Source organism: Pongo abelii, chromosome 9 (assembly GCF_028885655.2).
Source record: "Pongo abelii isolate AG06213 chromosome 9, NHGRI_mPonAbe1-v2.0_pri, whole genome shotgun sequence".
Lineage (NCBI taxonomy): Eukaryota > Metazoa > Chordata > Mammalia > Primates > Hominidae > Pongo > Pongo abelii.
In genome coordinates, this window is record NC_071994.2 from 47,201,404 (window position 1) to 47,221,602 (window position 20,199).

Below are 20,199 nucleotides of genomic sequence, written 5' to 3' on the forward strand. Positions count from 1 at the left end.
TAGCATATATATTATATATCCATATCCATATATATGTATATAGATTTGTTACAGGAGTTTAACCTGATACAATTGTGAGAGCCAGATAAGCATCCTCCATAAGGCTGTCACCTTCACATCTAATGCTGGCACATGAGGTCCACGGGGCAGGCAGTCGAGAAGGAATGGTGGACGAAAAGTAAGAGGAGATCAAGAGCAGGATAGAACCCACCAGCATGAGCTGGAAGCCCATGAGAACAGACTAAAACCCACACTGGTCAGTCCCTGCTGCCTCCGTCCTTGTGAGTGAGTGTGGAAGTCCTGCCAAAGCCTAAGCCTTTCTTCATATAGCTAAACACGCACACCTGGCCCTGGAGTCAGGGAACTGGGGAGCATGGAGCACTTGCAGGCCCAGCTGCTGCCTCATGCCAGTGAAGTGGCTACAACAGGGCTATCGCTTTTCTTTCATTCTCCAAAATTCTCAGGCTTTCTTTTGTGGCCTACCCTAACTGGAATCACATAGGGAGGGAATTCTGAAAAGTGTAGTTCAACCTAGTCAAGTTAACATGATATAAAGCTACCACAGTTAATATTATTAACTTTCCCTCAGTTTCTGTGTCCTCTCCTTTAAATAAGCAGGAATAATAATAGTATCTACCTCATAAGGTTATTTTGAGGATTATTTTAAATAATGCATGGAAAATATTTAACATAGTATCAAACACATAGTAAGTACTCAATAAAGGCATATATCACTATATCACTATCATTGTTGCTGTTATTATTATTGGTTTAAGTATTCTTCACCAGGCCAAACGTGGTGGCTTATGGCTGTAATCCTAGCACTTCGGGAGACCAAGGCAGGTGGATCACCACTTGAGGTCAGCAGTTTCAGACCAGCCAGGCCAACATAGTGAAAGCTCGTCTCTAATAAAAATACAAAAAATTAGCTGGGTATGGTGTCGTGCTCCTGTAGTCCCAGCTACTTGGTAACTGAAGCAGGAGAATTGCTTGAACCCAGGAGGCAGAGGTTGCATTGAGCCAAGATTTCACCACTGTACTCCAGCCTGGGTGACAGTGAGACTCCATCTCAAAAAACAAACAAAACAAAAATCTTCACCAATATCTAAAAGGAAATCTGGTACAGAATTAGGAGTTAGAATATTTTGTTTCTTGAGGGGTAAAGGCATTAAACTTCTCATGTATCTAAATATAGGCTGGTCACTGTTGTAGGGAATATGTATTTTTTACAATCTTTTATGGTAGGTATTATTATACCTATTTTAGATAAAGCAGTTGAAGAAACTAAGGAACAGAAAGGCTGAGTAACTAGACCCAAGGTCACACAGTTAGTAAGTGGCAATGCTTTATATATATCATCCCAAGAAGAAAAAATATAAGGTGATTAAAACTGAATGATGAGAAAGTAGTATTTAAGCTGTAATTTGAAGGATGAACAAGAGTTAAACAAATTAAGAAGGCAGAGGAAAAAGCACATGCGAAACTAGGGTAGTAAGAAGAAACCTGGCACCTTAGAGGAGAGAGGAGATGGGGATGGCAGGAGTACAGGTAAGGAGGGGAGGATGAAGGAAACAGCAGGACCTGCTTCCACTTTATTCTCTGTGGAATAGGAAGGCCCAGGATGGTAGGAACTGTGTATGTCTTGTTACTCCAGCATTCCCAGCTCTTGGAATAGTACCTGCTGGCATATGCTAGGGTGTCATTAAATATTTGTTGACTGAAGGAAAGGGTGGAGTGATAAGATCTAATGTATGTTTTAAAATCTCCCTTCTTGCTATAAAGTATGCTATTCCTTGGCTCCTTCTAGTAACAGGGAACTCATTACTTACTTTCTTTCTCTAGGCAGCCCTTTTAATATCTGAATGCAGCAGTCATATCTTTCTAGGTTTCCATTTCTGCAGGCCAACAGCCTCAGCTTTTTGGCTTCATTTTCCCATATTCAGGAACCCTAGTCAATGCTATCCAAAAGAACTTCTGCAGGCATCATATGACCTGATTTCAAAACATACTACAAAGCTATAGTAACCAAAACAGCATGGTACTGGCATAAACACAGACACACAGACCAATGGAACAGAATTGAGAGCCCAGAAACAAACCTACATGTTTAGCACCAACTGATTTTTGGCAAAGATGCCAAGGACACGTACTGGGAAAAGAATATTCTCTTCAATAAAGAGTTCTGGGGAAACTGGATATCCACATGCAGAAGAATAAAATTAGACTGTTACCTTACACCATATACAAAAATCAACTCAAAACAGATTAAAGACTTAAATGTAAGACCTAAAACTATGAAACTACTGAAGAAAACATAGGAGAAAATCTTCATGACATTGATCTGAGCAATAGTTATTTTGAATATGACCCTAAAAGCACAGACAACAAAAGGAAAATTAGACAAATGGGGTTGCATCAAACTAAAAAAGTTTCTGCATTGCAAAGGAAATGATCAACAGAGTGAAGAGAAAACCTACAGAATAAGAGAAAATATTTGTAAACTGCACATCTGCTAAGAAGTTAATATCCAAAATATATAAGGAATGCAAATAATTCTATAGCAAAAAAACTCAATTTTTTAAATGGACAAAGGATCTGAATAGACATTTCTCAAAAGAAAATATACAAATGACCAACAGGAATATAAAAAACTGTTCAACATCACTAATCACCAGGGAAATGCAAATTAAAGCCACAATGAGATATCACCTCACACCTGTTAGAATGGCTACTATCAAAAAGATAAAAGATGACACGTGTTGGTGAGAATGTGGAGAAAATGAATGTCTTACACACTTTCAGTGGGAATGTAAATTAGTATAGACATTATGAAAAACAGTATATAGATTCTTCAAAAAATTAAAAATAGAACTATCATATGATCCAGCAATCCCACTACTGGGTATACATCCAAAGGAAATGAAATCAGTTTGTTGAAGAGATATCTGCACTCTCATGTTTATTGCAGCATTATTCATAATAGCCTAGAAATGGAATCAACCTGAGTGTCCATAAGCATATGGATGGATAAAATGTGGTACATATACACAATGGAATACTATTCAACCACAGAAAGGAATAAAATTTTGTCGTTTGTGACAACATGAATGAAGTGAGAGGACATTATGTTAAATGAAATAAGCCAAGGCAGACATCACTGTCAAAAACTTTGGTTATGAAAGAAGTACCATGCTTAGACCAAACAGGGACCTTGCTTGGGGCATGTACTTTAGATAGGTTCCTAGTCTAGGTTCTCTACAGCCCTATGCATCTCATGGGGCAGGAGTCCGTGGGGCCACACAGAGACACATGTTCACCTAGAGCCTATATATTCCCTTTTAGGCCCAGGAATTCTTTGCCCAAATATAACCAAGCTCGTTTTCAAAGACTGCACAAGCCCCTCACAGGTCTCTCTGCCCAAGGATGGATCATATCACTGGTATGCCTATCACCAAACCTAAGGCATAGCCCAGGGATGGTTGTTTGTGGGGCTTGGGGATGGATTTCAGATATTCAGACCAAGTGTCAACACTTTGGGTTGTGTGGCCCTTCATAATGTAGGGTGAGTAGTAAAGCAAGGTGAGCCTCCATCTGTAGGCCTCACAGGAGTTAGAGAACATTTCTAAGAAGAGGTAGTTACAGGCAGATATAAGGCCAATGGAGAGTCCTTTTGAAAATGAACACAATTTGAAAGAACCAGTGGTGAAGGGAATATCAAAGCTACATAGAGAGAATATGAAGCTATATATAGAGAAAATAATGGAGAACAAAGTCCTTGTATCATTTAGGATTCCAGCAGCAGATTTTCCAGTGCATATGGAAGAGACTGTTTGTAGAGGTGTGAGTGGGTAATGCAAATAAACAAAGGATATTAATGTACTTAAAGACCAGCAACAGTGGGAAGCCATTATACCCCATTATGCCCATAGGTGTGAAAGGGCAGAAGGTTGAAAGGACAATGTTGCCAGAGTCCAGTGATCTTGGAAGCTGTAGCTACAGTCCCTCCCAGAAATGCAACTAGGCAAGAAGGGAGTGGGAGGAATAGATACCTCTTCTGCCCTTGAGTTGGTGCTGGTGCTTTCCATTGATAGAAATCAACTAGAAGAATCTAGCCAGCAAGGTATCCTAGTGTCAATGCATGGCCTAAAGGCCAGCCTTTCAGGGCAAAGCAGGAGGGAGAAAGAGTAGACAGTGGGGTTTAGAAGGGTAAACAGAAAACTAACCAGCACAGTTCCCAAAGAGGCAGGAGGGGGCTTATCTGCAGGGATGTGAATAGAATGGAGAGTAAGCTGGCAGAAAGGAACCTCTCCGTCTGATGACCATCTTTTTTCTCTCTGCAGTGGGAGGGGAGGTTGATGGTAAATGAAGGTAAGCAGGCAGGGGATTGTCTTATTATTCCTTCTGCAGATGGAAGCTGGCATTTGGACTTGAGGCCTTTGTGTAGTATAGTAATACCATAAATAAATCTATTTTCCTCATCTCTTACCAATGTAAGAGAATATCACATTCTCTTATGCCTCCCTCTCCCTTCCCTACACTGAGTAAGTGGAACTGCAGAGCAGGCAAAAGTCCCTGGAGATTTCTTCTCTCTTTACTGCATTAAAATCTAAGCCTACCTCAGCCCCAGGCAAAAAAACTCTCCAGCAATTTAGAGGCTAACACAATTCAGAATTTCCCTCTCAAGCATTGGCTCATGGTTCAAAACAGCCCCTATGATAGGTCCCTCCTTTGGCCAAATCAAGACTCCCTACCTGTTAGAAGAAAAATAATTTTTAAAACTAACTTTCACTACATTATAAAGAACTAGTAGCTTTGCCTCCAATCCTCCCACGGGTGTCTACCTCTTTGTCCCAACAGGGCAAATCTCTAAATCTCAAACAGAGACAAAATGAGCTTTGATGTTTAGAGGCAAGGATGTTTCTCCCACACTCCTTCTCCAGTTTATGGGTCCTGATTCTAAAAATGATTCATTTTCCTTCTGTTGGGGCTCAGAAAACAATAGCCCAAAATATGGCTCTTTGGCATGCTGAGTGCTTTGAACAAAGGAGACTGAAAGTCCTCAGAAATAAGCCTCAGACACAAGGTCTCTCACTGACCTTCTCCTGCCTCTCCCGCTTCTCCTTCTGAAGTACAGGGAGTGAGTGGCTTGCTCTGAAATTCCCTTATCTGACTGAAGGAACTTCTTCCAAAAGAAACACAACTGGCGGGGTGCGGTGGCTCACGCCTGTAATCCCAGCACTTTGGGAGGCGGAGGCGGGCAGATCACCAGGTCAGGAGATCGTAGCCAACCTGGTTAACACGATGAAACCCTGTCTCACCACCGCCAGGCTTGGTGGCGGGTGCCTGTAGTCCCAGCTACTCGGGAGGCTGAGGCAGGAGAATGGCGTAAACCCGGGGGGGGCGGAGCCTGCAGTGAGCCGAGATCGCGCCACTGTGCTCCAGCCTGGGCAACAAAAAAAAAAAAAAAAAAAAAAAAAAAAGAAACACAACTGTCTTCAGCCCCCTCCCTAAGAATCTCATCAAACCATCAGGGAAGATTAATCACTTGAGAAAAGATTGCAAGTCATCACTACACCCAATAAGCTATTCTTATTCTTCTGGAGGCTGCTCCAACACAGCTTTTAAAAAGAAATTTAAAAAAAATTTTTTTTTTTTTGTAGAGACAGTCTCAATATGTTGCCCAGGCTGGTCTCCAACTCCTGGACTCAAGCGATCTGCCAACCTCCGCCCCCCAGAGTGCTGGGATTACAGGTGTGTGCCACCGCACCAGGCCAACTTTTTTTTTTAAGCAGAGATACTTATCTACATCATAAGACAACTTTCATTCACAGCACAGTTCTGCTCCTCTTGCCTTGGATAAAAGCAGCCCTTTCAGAGAAAGATTCTATACCCTTTCCCACCCAGCACCAATTTCACCTTCATCCAAGCCTCTTTAACCAGAAAGATTCCAGGACAGAACATCAATAGTTCCAGCTTGGGGTGGGGGGAAAGCAGAAAAGGCAAGAGAGGGAAAAGATGATGGAGCATAGAGGGGAAGGGGCTCATTGTGGCATTCCACCAGTAACTAAAGCAGCTAAAAAGTGAGGCCCAGGACAAGGGGAGTGGGCCAGGGAGGATCCCCTCCTACTTTTCACCTTGTGTCGGGCCATGCCTCATGATGCAACAAGAACCAGCATGGACAGTAGGCAGGGCAGCCTGTTTGAAGAGAGGGATGTGGACTGCAATGTAAGGGTGGCATGACCTCAAGGCTTTTGCTCTTGGTACCCAGTGTATCTTGAGACCCCAGGAGTGAGAGCCCAGTGTGGGCAGTCCTCCCTGGCTGGCAGATTTGCCTTAGGCCTCTAGAGCACTCCACTTTCCTCCCCTCCACCAAGGGAGCACCCTAGAACCTGGAGGTGCTGTCCTTCCTGTCATCACCCTGGGCTCAGAGGCTGGGAGTTGCTGGGCCCCTTCGTAAGGCAACAAAGAGCTGAGGGGTTTTAAACCTCAGGAGATCAGATCTGAAAGGGCCCTTAGAGAGCTTTCTAAGACAACTCCTCGTTTTACCCATAGGGACACTGAGGACCAGGAGACAAGAACTTTTCCTAAAGACATACAGTAAAGTGAAATGGATTCAAATGTGAGTTAAAAGAATATTTAGATGCTGGAGGATCACTTGAGGCCAGGAGTTGGAGACAGCCTGGACAACAAAATGAGACTCTGTCTTTATTATTATTTTCTTTTTTTAAAAAAAGAAGAATATTTAATCCTGCAGTCTGTGAAGAGCTGGTTAAGAAAGGAGAAACAATGGCTATTTTCAAGCACAGTGGGATGGAATCTTCAGCTTTAAAAAGTAGCAGTATGAAATTAATTTCCCAGACAAGTGGGCAGAGATAATGGTGGAGAGAGAAAGCATTCAAGGCTGGGCTTACCAAAATTTAATTTTGATTATTTTGAACGGTCTCATATCTCCTTGGCCCAACATGGTTTTAATATTGCTAGGGCAGAGGTTTGTCCACGAAGGGAGTTAAAGTAAACTTTCTCCAAGTCCGCACTGCAAGCCCTGCACCGCTCTACAGAGATCCTCTTTCTTCGGGTTAAAAAAAATAATAAAAAAAAGAAAGAGAAAACACCAAAAAAACCCACACACACAAAAAAACAACACACAGTTAACCACCTGTCAGGGCTGAGGATACAATGAGACTCCTCCAAAAAGAGCTTTTCATGCATGTGTAATATATTTGTTCAGCTATTCACTTAATGAAGCTGATAAATGTGATGCAAGACAATAGTCAAGTTAATCTATTTAGTAAAATGTTTTGAGACTTTCAGGCTACGTTAAGGAGGGGAGCGTCCGGCGACATTTTCATTTAAATGCGCTCATCTCCTCTCTTAGGCAGCACAAGGGGGTTCCGGCAATCTATGTGAATATAATTTCTTATAAATGTGTCTTTAATGGGTTTAATTCACCCTTGCCAGCTGTTTTGGGGGCTATTTTGTAAGAGCAAAACAAACGTTTCGGGCTTGGAAAGCTAGTTAAAATTAGTTTCGGTCAGCGAGGCCAAGCTATATTTCCTGCAAACCATCTGCTTGATTGGCACAATAGAAGGATTTTCAAGGAAAAAGAGGGGAGTGAGTGTGAAAGGGATGGGGGGTGAGGGGGGAGACACTAGAAAGAGCTGGGGCAGCGGTAGCTCCTAGTGGCCTATTCTGAAGGTGAACCCCTTAGAGCTGTCTTAATAGAGAGGCTTGCGAAGAGGGGCTGGGGCGGTAGGAAAAGCTCTTTCAGTCCGAGCCTCGCAGCGCTCCTCCTTCGCCTCTCCCGTTAGCTCCCTGCCCCCCCCACACACACACACCCCCGCCCCAAAGCCAGGCGTCGGGCGCTTTTCCCCGTCGCCGCCCGGCATCCGGCCGATCTTTCCAAAATGCGCTCTCACTCTGTTGGCTGCTCCGGCAGGGAGCGTGGAGGACTGGGGGTCCGAAGCCTGCAAAGGGCGACCTTAGCGTTGCAGCCTTCGCGAAACGGACACTTGCCATCTTTTCAGAGGGCGGGGAAGCTCACACCACTCTCTACTTTGTAGTGTCCGTTTCGCCTCGCTTGATGGCCTTCGCTTACCCGAGACATTCCAGGCACGGCCCGCACTGGAGAGGGCCGCGCTGCTGCTGCGACCGCACGGCGCCCGGGGCAGGAACATGCTCGCTCTCCCCTGCGCGGGGGGGAAAGAAACCCCCAGAGTGCGTTCCGACACGCTCTTTCTACTATCCAAGGGAGGTTTCGGCAGCTTTGGCCACCTAGGCCCGGGGAGCCCCAGCCAGATCTGCTGCGGCCTCCCCCGCAGCGTTGGCAAGGACCTTAAACCCCAAACCAGGGCCTCCGATTCTCTCTTTTCCCCTCCCGTCTTCTTTTCTCTTGAAAGAGAAATAGACAGAAAGCTCAGCCTTGGGACAAAGAACGCGAGTGATTTCTCCGAAATAAACTTGAAGATAACGACATAACAATGAATGGCAGGAAGCACAAAACCCCACGGGCTCAGGTCAAACGGCATTAGTCACAGGTCTTAGCCGCAGCCGCCGCGCCGCGCAGCTCCTTGGGCTATCGCGGAGTTTGAAAAGATGCGTTCAAGGAGATCACTTAAAGTAAGATCCTTTCGTCCGATTTCTTGCTTCCTTAGGATTTATTTTTCCTTTCACGGGCGGCCAGCCCTCGCCCCCTCGCCCCCTCGCCCCCGCCCTCACTTTTCCTCTTTGGCGCTTTAGGAATTCTTTAGGAGCTGTAGAGACCGACCCCAGGAAGCAGGGTCCACGTGGATGGCAGCAAGGGGTTGATCCACCCTCCAAAAAATGGCAGGGTAGACTTTTAAAAGCCGAGAAGTTAGTAGCAGTTAGTCTATAGTGAGGCAGAATGGCTGGGGCTTGGGGTGGGGGATAGGGGCTGGCATGAAGCCTGTCAACGGGCAGGAAACGGTGAAAACTACATCCCGGCAAATGCCCCAATAGGGAAGGAGGAGCTGGGAAGGGCTCACGCTGGCTTCAAGTTCTTACCGTTCCCCCCTCCAAAAAAACAAAATCCAAGTTGATTTTGGCAAATATAGACTCTATTCTGATCATCCGGAAGACTTGGACAAGCGCTTCACCCGTAGGGAGTCAAACATCCTGAAGCTCCCGGCGCGTCCTTCTGGGAACTGGCAACTGCCCAAGTCCTTAAGACTAGGGGAGAAAAAGGGGTGGGGGGGGGGGCAGAGGGAAAGAGAGTGGGAGAAGGAGGGAGGTGGGCCTGAGGAAAAAAGGAAGGGAGAGGAAGGGAGAGTGCCAGCCTTATTGCAATGGGAAACTGTCTCGTGGCAAGGTTAAAGTGCAGGTGTTCAGATAGCTTATGCTTTTCTCACCTATTTTATTGCAAACTTCAAAAAGAGGAACTTTTGACGTTCTTCGACAGATCTCCTTCTTCCGTTTCCAGGGGACTTCAATTAACTCTAGCAAGGCGCTTCCCATATTCAAATAGCCCCTTATTTAAAAGTTGTTTCTTTCCTGATTGGTTTTCTCCCGCTGCCCATGAGCATGAGCGGTCTTGGGCTCAGAAACCCCGCACTTACGTCATCTTCTAGCATTAATTCGCCTCTGGAGCCGGGCCCTAAATAACTTTTTAATTTGAATCAAGGGAGAGTTTTAGCGGGCTCCGTTTCTGGTTTAATGTGATATAAATCGCAGATGCACTTTTATTGAATGGTTAAAGCAGCGACATGGAGATCATCAACACAAAACACCCCGAACAAAACCATCGAGAGAAATAAAGCTGGTTAATAAGATTTTTGAGAAAGCTTTGTGTTAAAAAGCAAAAAGGAAAACCAGCTGAAGGTGACAGTTAGTTCATGGTTAATAGGATCAGGGCGGCCTGGCGGGGCTGCACACTTCTCTTTGGGGAGGTTCAGCCACACTAAAGAGATGAATGGGACATTTAACACATCTGTTATCTCGCCGAACAGAGAAATGGGGGGAATCGAGTCTTAGTGCCACCTCAGCCCCAACCAGAGGAAAGCGAAGGGACTGTCTCCAGGAAGATTCTCCTTTGAAGCCCCACATTCAGAGGAGGCTTTCCTGGAGTGGATCAACATTCTTGGGAACCGCATCCCTTCCCTCTGGTTTTCACACGTTTGTGCGTTGTAGTTCATTAAGAAGCTGCCAAACCTTGGGCCAAGTTAAGCGCCCCGCAAGTGGTAGGGTTCTCTCCAGACGACGTCTGGACCTTCGCTGCTATGGCTTAAAATGTCAGGGCTGTGAGTTTCAACTTAAACTGCCGAGAGCTCCCTGTGGTTGGAGAACGGCCAGCATAGCACTCACAGCATTTGGATAACCTTGCCCGAGGCAGTTTCCGGTCAGCCAAAGCCCTTCGCAAGCGGAATCCTGCCGCTCGGCAGCCCAGCGCCGCTCTCCTCCACTTCTCTCGCAAGGTGAGGTGCGGAGAGCCCCTTGCAGAAACTCCTAGAGAAAATCGTTTTCCAAGTTGCTGGGAATTTGAAGGAGACTCGTTTTACTGTTCAGGTATCCACCAACGCTCAAACTCAACCAGTCTCCCGAAATGAAATAACTCCAGACTTCTCCCCACTCTTACGGGCACACATCCAGTGGCCCCAAAGCATCCATTTCCAAGTCTCCCTGAGTCGTCAGAATGGGACTTCTAACACTGATTTCACTCACCCCTACATCTGCTTTACGCTTCAGCTGGAGTAAAGGATAGGGCTAGAGACCGGAAAGGGAGTATATTTTCATGTCCACTGACTTGAAACTTTTCATTGCCCCACCCCCACAAGAGGGAGGGCAACTTTGCTGATAGCCTGAAGATGTATTTCTATGAATATTTATTGATTTATTTTCCAGGCTTAGCAGGGGAGCTGCAAATAAATTTAGTGCGTTCTTTAAATAATTCCTTTTCTATGAGGCAAGATGTCATCTGAAACTTCTAAATAGCCATTTAATTAGCCCGGGTGCTGCTTCGGAACAAAAACCTTCGGCGAGAGCTTTGGGGGCGCACTGTATTGCAAAGAGGCGGTCGATATGCAGAATTGATGCGCGCGGGCCTTTGTTGCCGGCCCATTGTGCGGGCCATGCTTATGAAGACTAATCCAATCATAAATTGCACCCCTGCGCCAATCAGAGCGTCCAGAGCCTCCGGCGAATGAAGCTCGAGTGGAGAACTTTGTTGAACTTCATTGTCAGAGCTGTCACTTTTCAAAGTGCTTTAGCGGGCGGGCCACTATAAAACCATCACCTCGACGAGAGGACCACGGAGGACTCGCAGACGCCCAAGTGGGATTGTTACTTGGAGACGTTTGCTAAGCCCAAGAGAGAGGACACTGTGGGGGCGGGAGGGGCGGGAAGCGAGGCGTTTACCCTCCGGCCACTGAAAGAAGGGTTATTTCGCCCGCCCCGCGCCTATCATGATGTTCCCCGGCCTCCTCGCGCCCCCCGCCGGGTACCCTAGCCTCCTGCGGCCCACGCCCACCTTGACGCTGCCCCAGTCCTTGCAGGCGGCATTTTCCGGCCACTCCAGCTTCCTGGTGGAGGATCTGATCCGCATCAGCCGACCCCCCGCCTACCTGCCCCGCAGCGTGCCCACCGCCAGCATGTCGCCGCCCAGGCAGGGGGCCCCCACGGCCCTCACCGACACGGGGGCCTCAGACCTGGGCTCCCCGGGTCCCGGCAGCCGGCGGGGCGGCTCTCCACCGACTGCCGTCTCCCCTGCCAGCGAGACGACGTTTCTGAAGTTTGGAGTGAACGCCATCCTCTCCTCGGGGCCCAGAACAGGTAAACGAGGGCAGAACCCTGAGGGCCCTTTTAGGTACCAGGCATACGCGGAGTCCTCCTGGCCTCAGTTTCCTCTAGCGAGCGGGCCCCCACACACACATCGGTGCACACACATACGCGCGAACTCTGAGACCCTACGTCGGGCAATGTGAGAATAGTCCAGTCAATTCCGGAGAAGAAAAGCCTCTAGGCTCGCCCCATCCTCGGAGTGAACTGAGCACACGCAGTCGGAGACAGTGAGCATTCATCTGGTGCAGTAACGCTGAGCGCACGCCCATGGACGTCTGCGTTTCTGCCTTCGAGCTTCTAGGAGACAGTTTTTTTTTTTTTTTTTAACTCAATACGATATATTTATTGGATTAGCAAATATTATAAATCTGCAATTTCTTTCCTCCCCACTCAGTCCTACCTGTCTCGTTAGTGCCTAGGATGGAGATTGGGGTAGAGTGGGGCGGCGCAGAGAATTATGTTGGGGGGAAAGAAAATAGTTTTACAGATAAGACAATGTTGGGAAGATTTATTTTACCCTGTCAACATATAAGAAAGATGTCTTTGAAACCAGATGAAGGGCTAATTATATCGCGTGTTCAGTGTGCTATACAACAGGCAAGTACGTAATCAGATTCTTTCTGTCTCCCTCTCTCCTTTCTGTACCCCCTCCACCGCCCACCAGAAACATCCCCAGCCTTGCTCCAGAGCGTCCCTCCCAAGACCTTCGCCTTTCCCTACTTCGAAGGGTCCTTTCAGCCTTTCATCAGATCTTCTTATTTCCCAGGTAGGTCTCGTCCCCCTTCTTTGCGCGAGGCAGGGCGGCGCCCCAGCCCCGGCCCATCGCTCCCTGCTCCGAAGCCATATTTCTCCGTCCACCCCTCGGGGTTATGCTCTGGTTCAGAGGTTGCGAGGCGTACAACATTCATGAATCCGTCGCGCCAATTTGATGCCCTATTTAGCACAAGCAGTGACTGCTTGACACTTTGCACCAATTCCCTGCTCTACAAATTAGCAGGAATTGTCATGGTCCCAATTTGAGGCGGTTCCCTTCCCGGCGAGGAGCTGTTGGCATCCCTTCACGCCGCCGTTTTCCCACAGAGTCAGTGCACTTGGCCACGATTCCCCACAAAGGTTTCAGCACCATGACCAATTGGTCAGCTCCTCCGGGCAGCCACACACAGACCGGCCCTAGTCCCTCCACGCCGCCGAGACACCTACCAGCCGGGGCTAATTTCTCTTTAAGACTCATTCAGGGCTTCGGGCTTTTCACAAGACCACATGGGGTGCCCTCTTGTGTGGGATGCCTAGAGTCGCCCAGGGGGAGGCGGATTAGATCCTCCCCCAATCCCAACCTATTTCCAGCCTGATTTCCAAACCCCTTCTCATACTCCTTTCCCACCCTGTCCTATAAAATACCGTTGATCTTGAAAAATAAGAAGCAGTTAGAAGAAAGCCCATAATTGTGTCCCAGCCTAAAGGAGCAACACCTTAGGCAGCTTCCACCAGGTTTTCTTCCTGTAACCTCACTGACGATTCAAACTATGGCTCAAAAACTCTGCCACTGGTCAAAACTAAAAAGGAGGCAGGAGAGTCCTTATAAAGAGAAGAAAAACTGGGTATGGCCTGCGGGGGATGGGTAAAATCACGACAGCACTCCCAAATATCAGCAAAAGAAACAAGCAATTGATTTTTTAAAGGGGGAGAGAGAATTCACCATCCCCCACCCCCAGGCCCACCACCACCACCACCACCACCACCACCACCACCATTCACACTGCTGCTAATAATGGAATTTGCTCCCTTTCTCCCTCATCTCAATGCTCTAACAAAAACAACCCGAGCTTTATAAATAGCTTTTCATGTCCATTTAATGAAAACGATTCGGGGAAGAGAAGCCTCTGCCATCAGTATTCTCCCAATGGTCTTGGCCTGCAGTTGTGTTTAGTTTGAAAGTGTAAATCTCTTTTGTCCCAGTAATATATGGCTTTCGCTGCTTGTCCTCAGTCTTTTTCTGTTAGTTCATTACTACACAATTACCATTCACGCTTCATTAGAGTCTCTGTTTCTTTTTGTTTTGTTTTTTTTCTTTCGCTTAAAGCGAAACTCTCCCCCCTTTTATCATACCAATACCCATTGGGAAGCAGTCAATGTGCTAATTAGCTGCCACTTTTCATGTATTCGGGCCGAATTCTTTACGTTTCGTGGGGGAGGGGAGGAAGGATTAATATAAAAAAAGATGAATACTTATTGGATTTTTCAAAAAAATCTAAATCGGATTTTTCCCTCTTTATCAAAATAGTAAAGCATCTCATTTTCATCTGAAGAATGCAAAAGCCACTGAAATGATAAAAGCTTAGGGGAGAAACCCAGTGGCCTCGGCTGGATATTTTATTTTTATTTTTGTAATTTTTTTTTCTATTGCTGTTTTAGCTGATGTACGCAGGTTTGTTTCCCTAAGTCCACTGAATGGAAAAACGAAACAGGCTATTGTGGGGGCTGTTTTCTCTGTTTCCGTGGTTTTACCTAATCCGGGTTTGCACGATTGAAAGGGAAAGTTATTTGGGCGGAAAGCGCCTTTCACTCTCGCAGGTTTGTAGGTTCGTGGCCTATTCTCCAGGGGTAGAAAAAGGAGCGCTTTAAAGAGATGAAGGGATCAGAGCAAAAAGCCACGGAGAGACGTGTTGGGACTGGGGGTCGTACGCCCACTCACTCGCCACCTCGCCCCACCCTGCAGCGTCCTCCAGCGTGGTGCCCATCCCCGGGACCTTCTCCTGGCCGCTGGCCGCGCGCGGGAAGCCTCGGCGGGGCATGCTGCGTCGAGCAGTCTTCTCCGACGTGCAGCGCAAGGCGCTGGAGAAGATGTTCCAGAAGCAGAAGTACATCAGCAAGCCCGACCGCAAGAAGCTGGCGGCCAAGCTGGGCCTGAAAGACTCGCAGGTGAGCGCAGTTCCTCCACAGCACCCCCCGCCCCCGCCCTTCACCCCTCCCCGGCGCACCCGTCAATTGCAAGGTTTCGGAAACAGCTTAGGTTCCACTGTACAGATGGGAAAACCGAGGCCTAGAGAGGGAGTGAGTACACGGGCCACTACCCTCGAAGCTCCGCAGGATAGCCCTCTTCTCTCCCCACCCCCACTCCCCGCCTTCTCTCCCGGCCTCAGGGGGCCCCAACCCCGCCCTTCGGGGCAGGGTGGCAGCGGATGAGGCAAAGGGAACCGCGAGCTGAGGCAGGGGCGGAGTCAATGCGGGAATCCACCGGAACTCATTTCTGGGGGTGGGGAGAGGACACAGCCCGAAGGACAGAGCCTGCACCCCACTCCACTCACCGCCCCCGTGCGTCCTCCGGGGCCCCTGATCTGACCTCTGCTTCTCCCTTCTTCTCGCCGGCTGGGACATTCCAGGTGAAAATCTGGTTCCAGAACGACGCATGAAATGGCGGAACTCCAAGGAGCGCGAACTCCTGTCTAGCGGGGGCTGTCGCGAGCAGACCCTGCCCACCAAGCTCAATCCGCACCCGGACCTCAGCGACGTGGGCCAGAAGGGCCCTGGGGACGAAGAAGAGGAGGAGGAGGGCCGGGGCAGCCCCAGCCACCGCCTGGCATACCACGCGTCCCCCGACCCCCAGCACCTGCGGGACCCGCGGCTGCCAGGGCCGCTGCCCCCCTCGCCCGCGCACTCGAGCAGCCCCGGGAAACCCTCGGACTTCTCAGACTCCGAGGAGGAAGAGGAGGGCGAGGAAGAGGAGGAAATCACTGTGTCCTAGAAGCCGCTCGCACGCCAGAGTACTGTTTTTAAGTGCTTTGAAAACGAAGAGGTGGGGTCCAGTCTGCGCGTTCACTTTGTCCCCGTGCCTAGATGCTGCCTCTCCCGACGGTAGAACCATCACCTCATTGAGGGCGCCACCGGCCCTGCGGTAGCCCCAAAGAGACATTTCCTTCCCAAAAGACCAACTCCAAATAGTCCTTCCCACGTCAGTTCACTTTAAGTCTTGGTCCCAGCCTTAACTTTTCAGCAAGGGCTCCATTCTATTTTGTTTATTGCAAACTATTTTAAACACAGTGGGGTGTTCTATGGCCCCACGGCCTGGGCCTTGCTGTGAGACAGACTCTGCTGATCGTTAGCAGCAACGACCCTATATGGTAGGAAACCTGTTTATGGAGGAGGAAACCGAGTTAGGAGTGAAAACACCAAACCATATAACTAACACCAGCACCGTTGACTCTCTAGATCCCTTCACCTCCCCTGATAGGTAGCAAGGGGCTCCTATTTCACTCCAGTCTCTCATTTCCACCCCTCACCCCACTCCTGTCTTCCCATAGATGTTCTCTTACAAAGCTCAAAATTTTCAAAAAGGAAATATATATATATTAGTGCCTTCTGGTTCAAGGCACAACATACATATTGAGTCTTCTCTGTCACCTTCCAAAAGCTCTCTGGCGAAAGAAGTGAGTTCTCTAAAGGGGGAGAAAAGAAGCAGTCTCTATTCTTGTATGTGTGTTTTAAAACTTTTTCTTTTTAATTTCTGTATCCATGATATACGCACCACACACTCTACCTTGTGTCCTTTTATTATTCCTAGGGAGGTGTTGTTGAGCTGCAAACCTCCTGGGAACTGGGCATGATGTGGACAGAGAGACCTACACAGCCTCTTTGATTTTTTTTTTAACTGAACTTTGCTGTCTTTGCACAGCTCTTATGAACTGTACACTATTTTGTACACACATGTTGTATGGATATTTTATACCAAGGTTATTGTGAATGACTATAAAGGACTGACTAGATTTCTCACTTTTTTTTTTTTTGCAATGGCTTTTAAACTTCAAAAAGGTAGCTGTTTAATTGCATAACTTATAAAGAAATACTTATTTTGTGTTTTTACCATGTACAGATTTTTATATATGTATATATGTATCAAATGAACAAATGCCAAATAAAAAGTAGAATGGATGCAATCAATGGTCAACTGATGTCATTAATTCACAGAATGGTAGAGCTGAAAGGAATGGAGCTGTTCTAGCCCCAGGACTGGGTTTTATAGGAGGTAAGCTGAGGTTCAAGAGGTGCAGGCACTTGTCCAAAGCCACCCAGCTGGTAAGTAGCCACGCTGGAACTAGAAACCATCTGACCCTCAGGCCAGTGCCTTTTCTGCTTTCCTGTACCTTAAAGTAACCATATTTGCTATGTTACAAGTAAAGGAGCTCCAGAGTGATACCAAAAGTTGAATCTGCAATAAGCCGCCTCCCCTTCTCTAAGGACTGAAATGATGGGATAAGAGAAATCCATGCAAGTCAGTCTAAGTGGCTCAAGTTTGTAACGGTTTTTCTTTTCCTCCCTGAAGGCATTTTTCCTGGTCCTCAGGGAAGCTTCAGAACTGGTCTTGACTCATTCCTTCTGTGTATGACCTAATTTTATCAGGAATGCCATCTACAGGCCTGACATGGGAGCCCAGATATTGACTCTGGGGTGTGCATATGAAACAAAAGTTCTTTTAAGACTAGTTTTCAGCAGGAATGATTTCTTTAACCAGCAAGCTAGGGAGTAAAGAACATCTGGTTAGATCCTGGCAGGGGCTTTTGTGCCCTTTGAGAGTTTGGTCTCTGCCCCATCAGCTACACACACCCATGTTTCTTTGCAATCCTAATCCAAACTCATGGTAGTTTGTATTATATTTGAAATTGAATATATTCTATTTTATATTAACCCTGTTTTCAAATAATGCAAACCACCTCCATGCTAAGATCCCCTGCTGGGCTTGTTCCTGATGTTGGTGATCACTTTTCATTATTGTTATATATGATGTTGTGAAGTTGAAGAAAATAATTGTCCTCATTTTCATAATCATAAAATTCAAAAAACCTCCCACATTTCCCCATCAACAGACACAAAAGTGTTGAGCATGGTCAGCATTCAACCCAAGTTAGTCCTTTCCTTTCAGACAGGACTCTGAAGGATTCAGGCTGTTTTCTATCTCTCTGCTGTTGCCTGGATGTCCAACATGGGAGCCTGACTAGAAGCCTGACCTGGCCTACCTTTCCCTTTCTGCCGCCAGCTCAAAAATTCTTTCTTATAGTCAAGAATCACGTTCAGGCACAGGTGCGCATTAGTGTCTACATCTGGAGTCAAGGCACTCTGAAGGCATAACCGTGTTCATTGCAGTATTATTCACAGTAGCCAGGAGGTGGAAACCCAAAGGTCCACGAATGGATGGATGAATGGATAAATAAAATGTGATATATACATACAATGGAATATTATTTGGCCTTAAAAAAGAAAGACACCCTGTCACATGCTACAATGTGGGTGAACCTTGAAGACATTACATGAAGTGAAATAAACCAGTTACAAAAAGACAAATTATACATGATTCCACTTGTATGAGATATCTAAAGTAGTCAAACTCAGAGAAACAGTAGAATTGTGGTTCCAGGAGCTGGAGGAGGAGGAAATAGAAAGTTGTTTGTTGTTCAATGAATATAGAGTTTCAGTCTTACAAGATGAAAAAGTTCTAGAGATTTGTTGCACAACAATATGAATATAGTTAGCACTACTCAACTGTACACTTAAAAATGATTAAGGTAGTATATTTTATGTTATGTGCATTTTTTTTTACCACAGTGTTAAATAAAAAATTTGTTTTATTGGAAAAATAACTCACATGCTAGAAGGATTAAAAATCTAGCAACCATCAAAGTTATGGCAGGCAAGTGAAAAATGTGAAATAAGCAATATTATAACACAATGTAGAAGTCAAAGCACTCAAGATATACATAAAGTGCTTTTTAAAATCAATAAAATGTAGAAAAGGAAAAAAATACTTGAGTTTTTTTGTTTTTTGTGGTTTTTTTGTTTGTTTGTACTTTGCCTGTTTATTTGTTTTTGTTTTTGAGACAGCATCTCACTCTGTTGCCGAGGCTGGAATGCAGTGGTATGATCTCGGCTCACTGCAACCTCTGCCTCCCAGGTTCAAGCGATTCTCCTGCCTCGGCCTCCCAAGTAGTTAGGACTACAGGCCCATGCCACCATGCCCAGCTAATTTTTGTGTTTTTAGTAGAGACAGGGTTTCACCATATTGGCCAGGTTGGTCTCGAACTCCTGACCTCAGGTGATCTGCCTGCCTCGTTCTCCCAAAGTGCTGGGATTCAGGCATGAACCACTGCGAGCAGCCAATACTCGAGATTTTTTTTAAAAAGCATATATTACTTACATATTCACAAAGTGTTCCGGAGAACTACAAATGCTGTATTTCGGTTCATTCCTTTAGTGTTTCTTTCATCACAAGGGTGAGGAGCATGTTCATTTCACACTGTTCCCCTAATGTCATTCACAATCCCATACACATATTGGTTATTTGATATGTGTTGAGTGAATAAATGAATTATTATAAAAGGAGGGACAGATCTTCTAGTTACATAGGCAGTGGGTCTCCCACACAACAACCACATGGGGCTCATTGTCAGGGTGGCTGCTTTAAATTTTTTTTTATTATTTTTTTTATTTTATTTTTATCTTTTTATTTTTTTGAGACGGAGTCTTGCCCTGTTACCCAGGCTGGAATGCAGTGGTGCGATCCTGGCTCACTGCAAGCTCAGCCTCCCGGGTTCATGCCAGTCTCGCCTCAGCCTCCCGAGTAGCTGGGACTACAGGCGCCTGCCACTAGGCCTGGCTAATTTTTTTTTTTTTTTTTTTTTTTTTTTGTATTTTTAGTGGAGACGAGGTTTCACCATGTTAGCCAGGATGGTCTCGATCTCCTGACCTCGTGATCCCCCCGCCTCCACCTCCCAAAGTGCTGGGATTACAGGCGTGAGCCACCGCGCCTGGCCTAAATTTTTTTTTTTTTTAATAAAAAAGGAGAAATGAGACACTCTAGAATCTAGACTGCAGGTCTGGAAGTTTTAAACTTTATAAATGAATGTAAAGATTACTTTGGCTGATAAGAAAAAGGGATTAAATTAACAGGTCAGATGTATTTTTAAAAATCAAACCAATAACTTTAGGCCAAAAAGACTGAAATAGTTACATGTATAAGCTAAAGAATAAGAAATAAATAGTAAAAGAAAAAAAGGAGATATTTATTGAGCACCTACAATGTGACAGGCAGTCAGTCTCCTGGGTGCCTTACACCAGCACTACTCTGTGCCATAAGGACCGCTTGAGGGTCTCATTGAAATGCAGATCATGATTCAGAGCTCTGGGTATCCGCTTTGCTAATGTGGCTGGTCCACAAACACACTGTAGCAAAATTTACATGAGTTTTAACTTCACCGTAACCCTTCTAAGGTAGATGCATGTTACAGATGCAAAAATTGAGGCTAGGAGTTTTGGTGATATTCCTGTGGTCACCCAGTCAGAATTCAAATTCAGATTAATCACAATCCTACTCCCTTGACTAAACTGATTTAAAACACATTTAACTGAAACTCAGCCAGTGGG

At 46.2% G+C, this 20,199-nt stretch overlaps 1 protein-coding gene and 1 long non-coding RNA gene across 2 annotated transcripts in view; one reads left to right on the forward strand and one right to left on the reverse strand.

The window, feature by feature from the left end:
- LOC129048671 (uncharacterized) overlaps positions 1-9,465 on the reverse strand; it is a 42,593-nt gene extending 33,128 nt beyond the window's left edge. The window contains exon 1 of the long non-coding RNA XR_008511201.1: positions 8,096-9,465. This is a non-coding gene — a long non-coding RNA (uncharacterized LOC129048671). The remainder of the gene's footprint in view (positions 1-8,095) is intronic.
- Positions 9,466-10,839: 1,374 nt separating this feature from the next.
- Positions 10,840-18,236, forward strand: LOC100432663 (homeobox protein DBX1). The gene is given in 5 exon segments (XM_002821960.6): positions 10,840-11,781; positions 12,455-12,556; positions 14,507-14,709; positions 15,171-15,189; positions 15,192-18,236. Coding segments are annotated over 5 exon segments (1,032 nt in total). The 5' UTR covers positions 10,840-11,414; the 3' UTR covers positions 15,533-18,236.
- Positions 18,237-20,199: the final 1,963 nt, after the last annotated feature.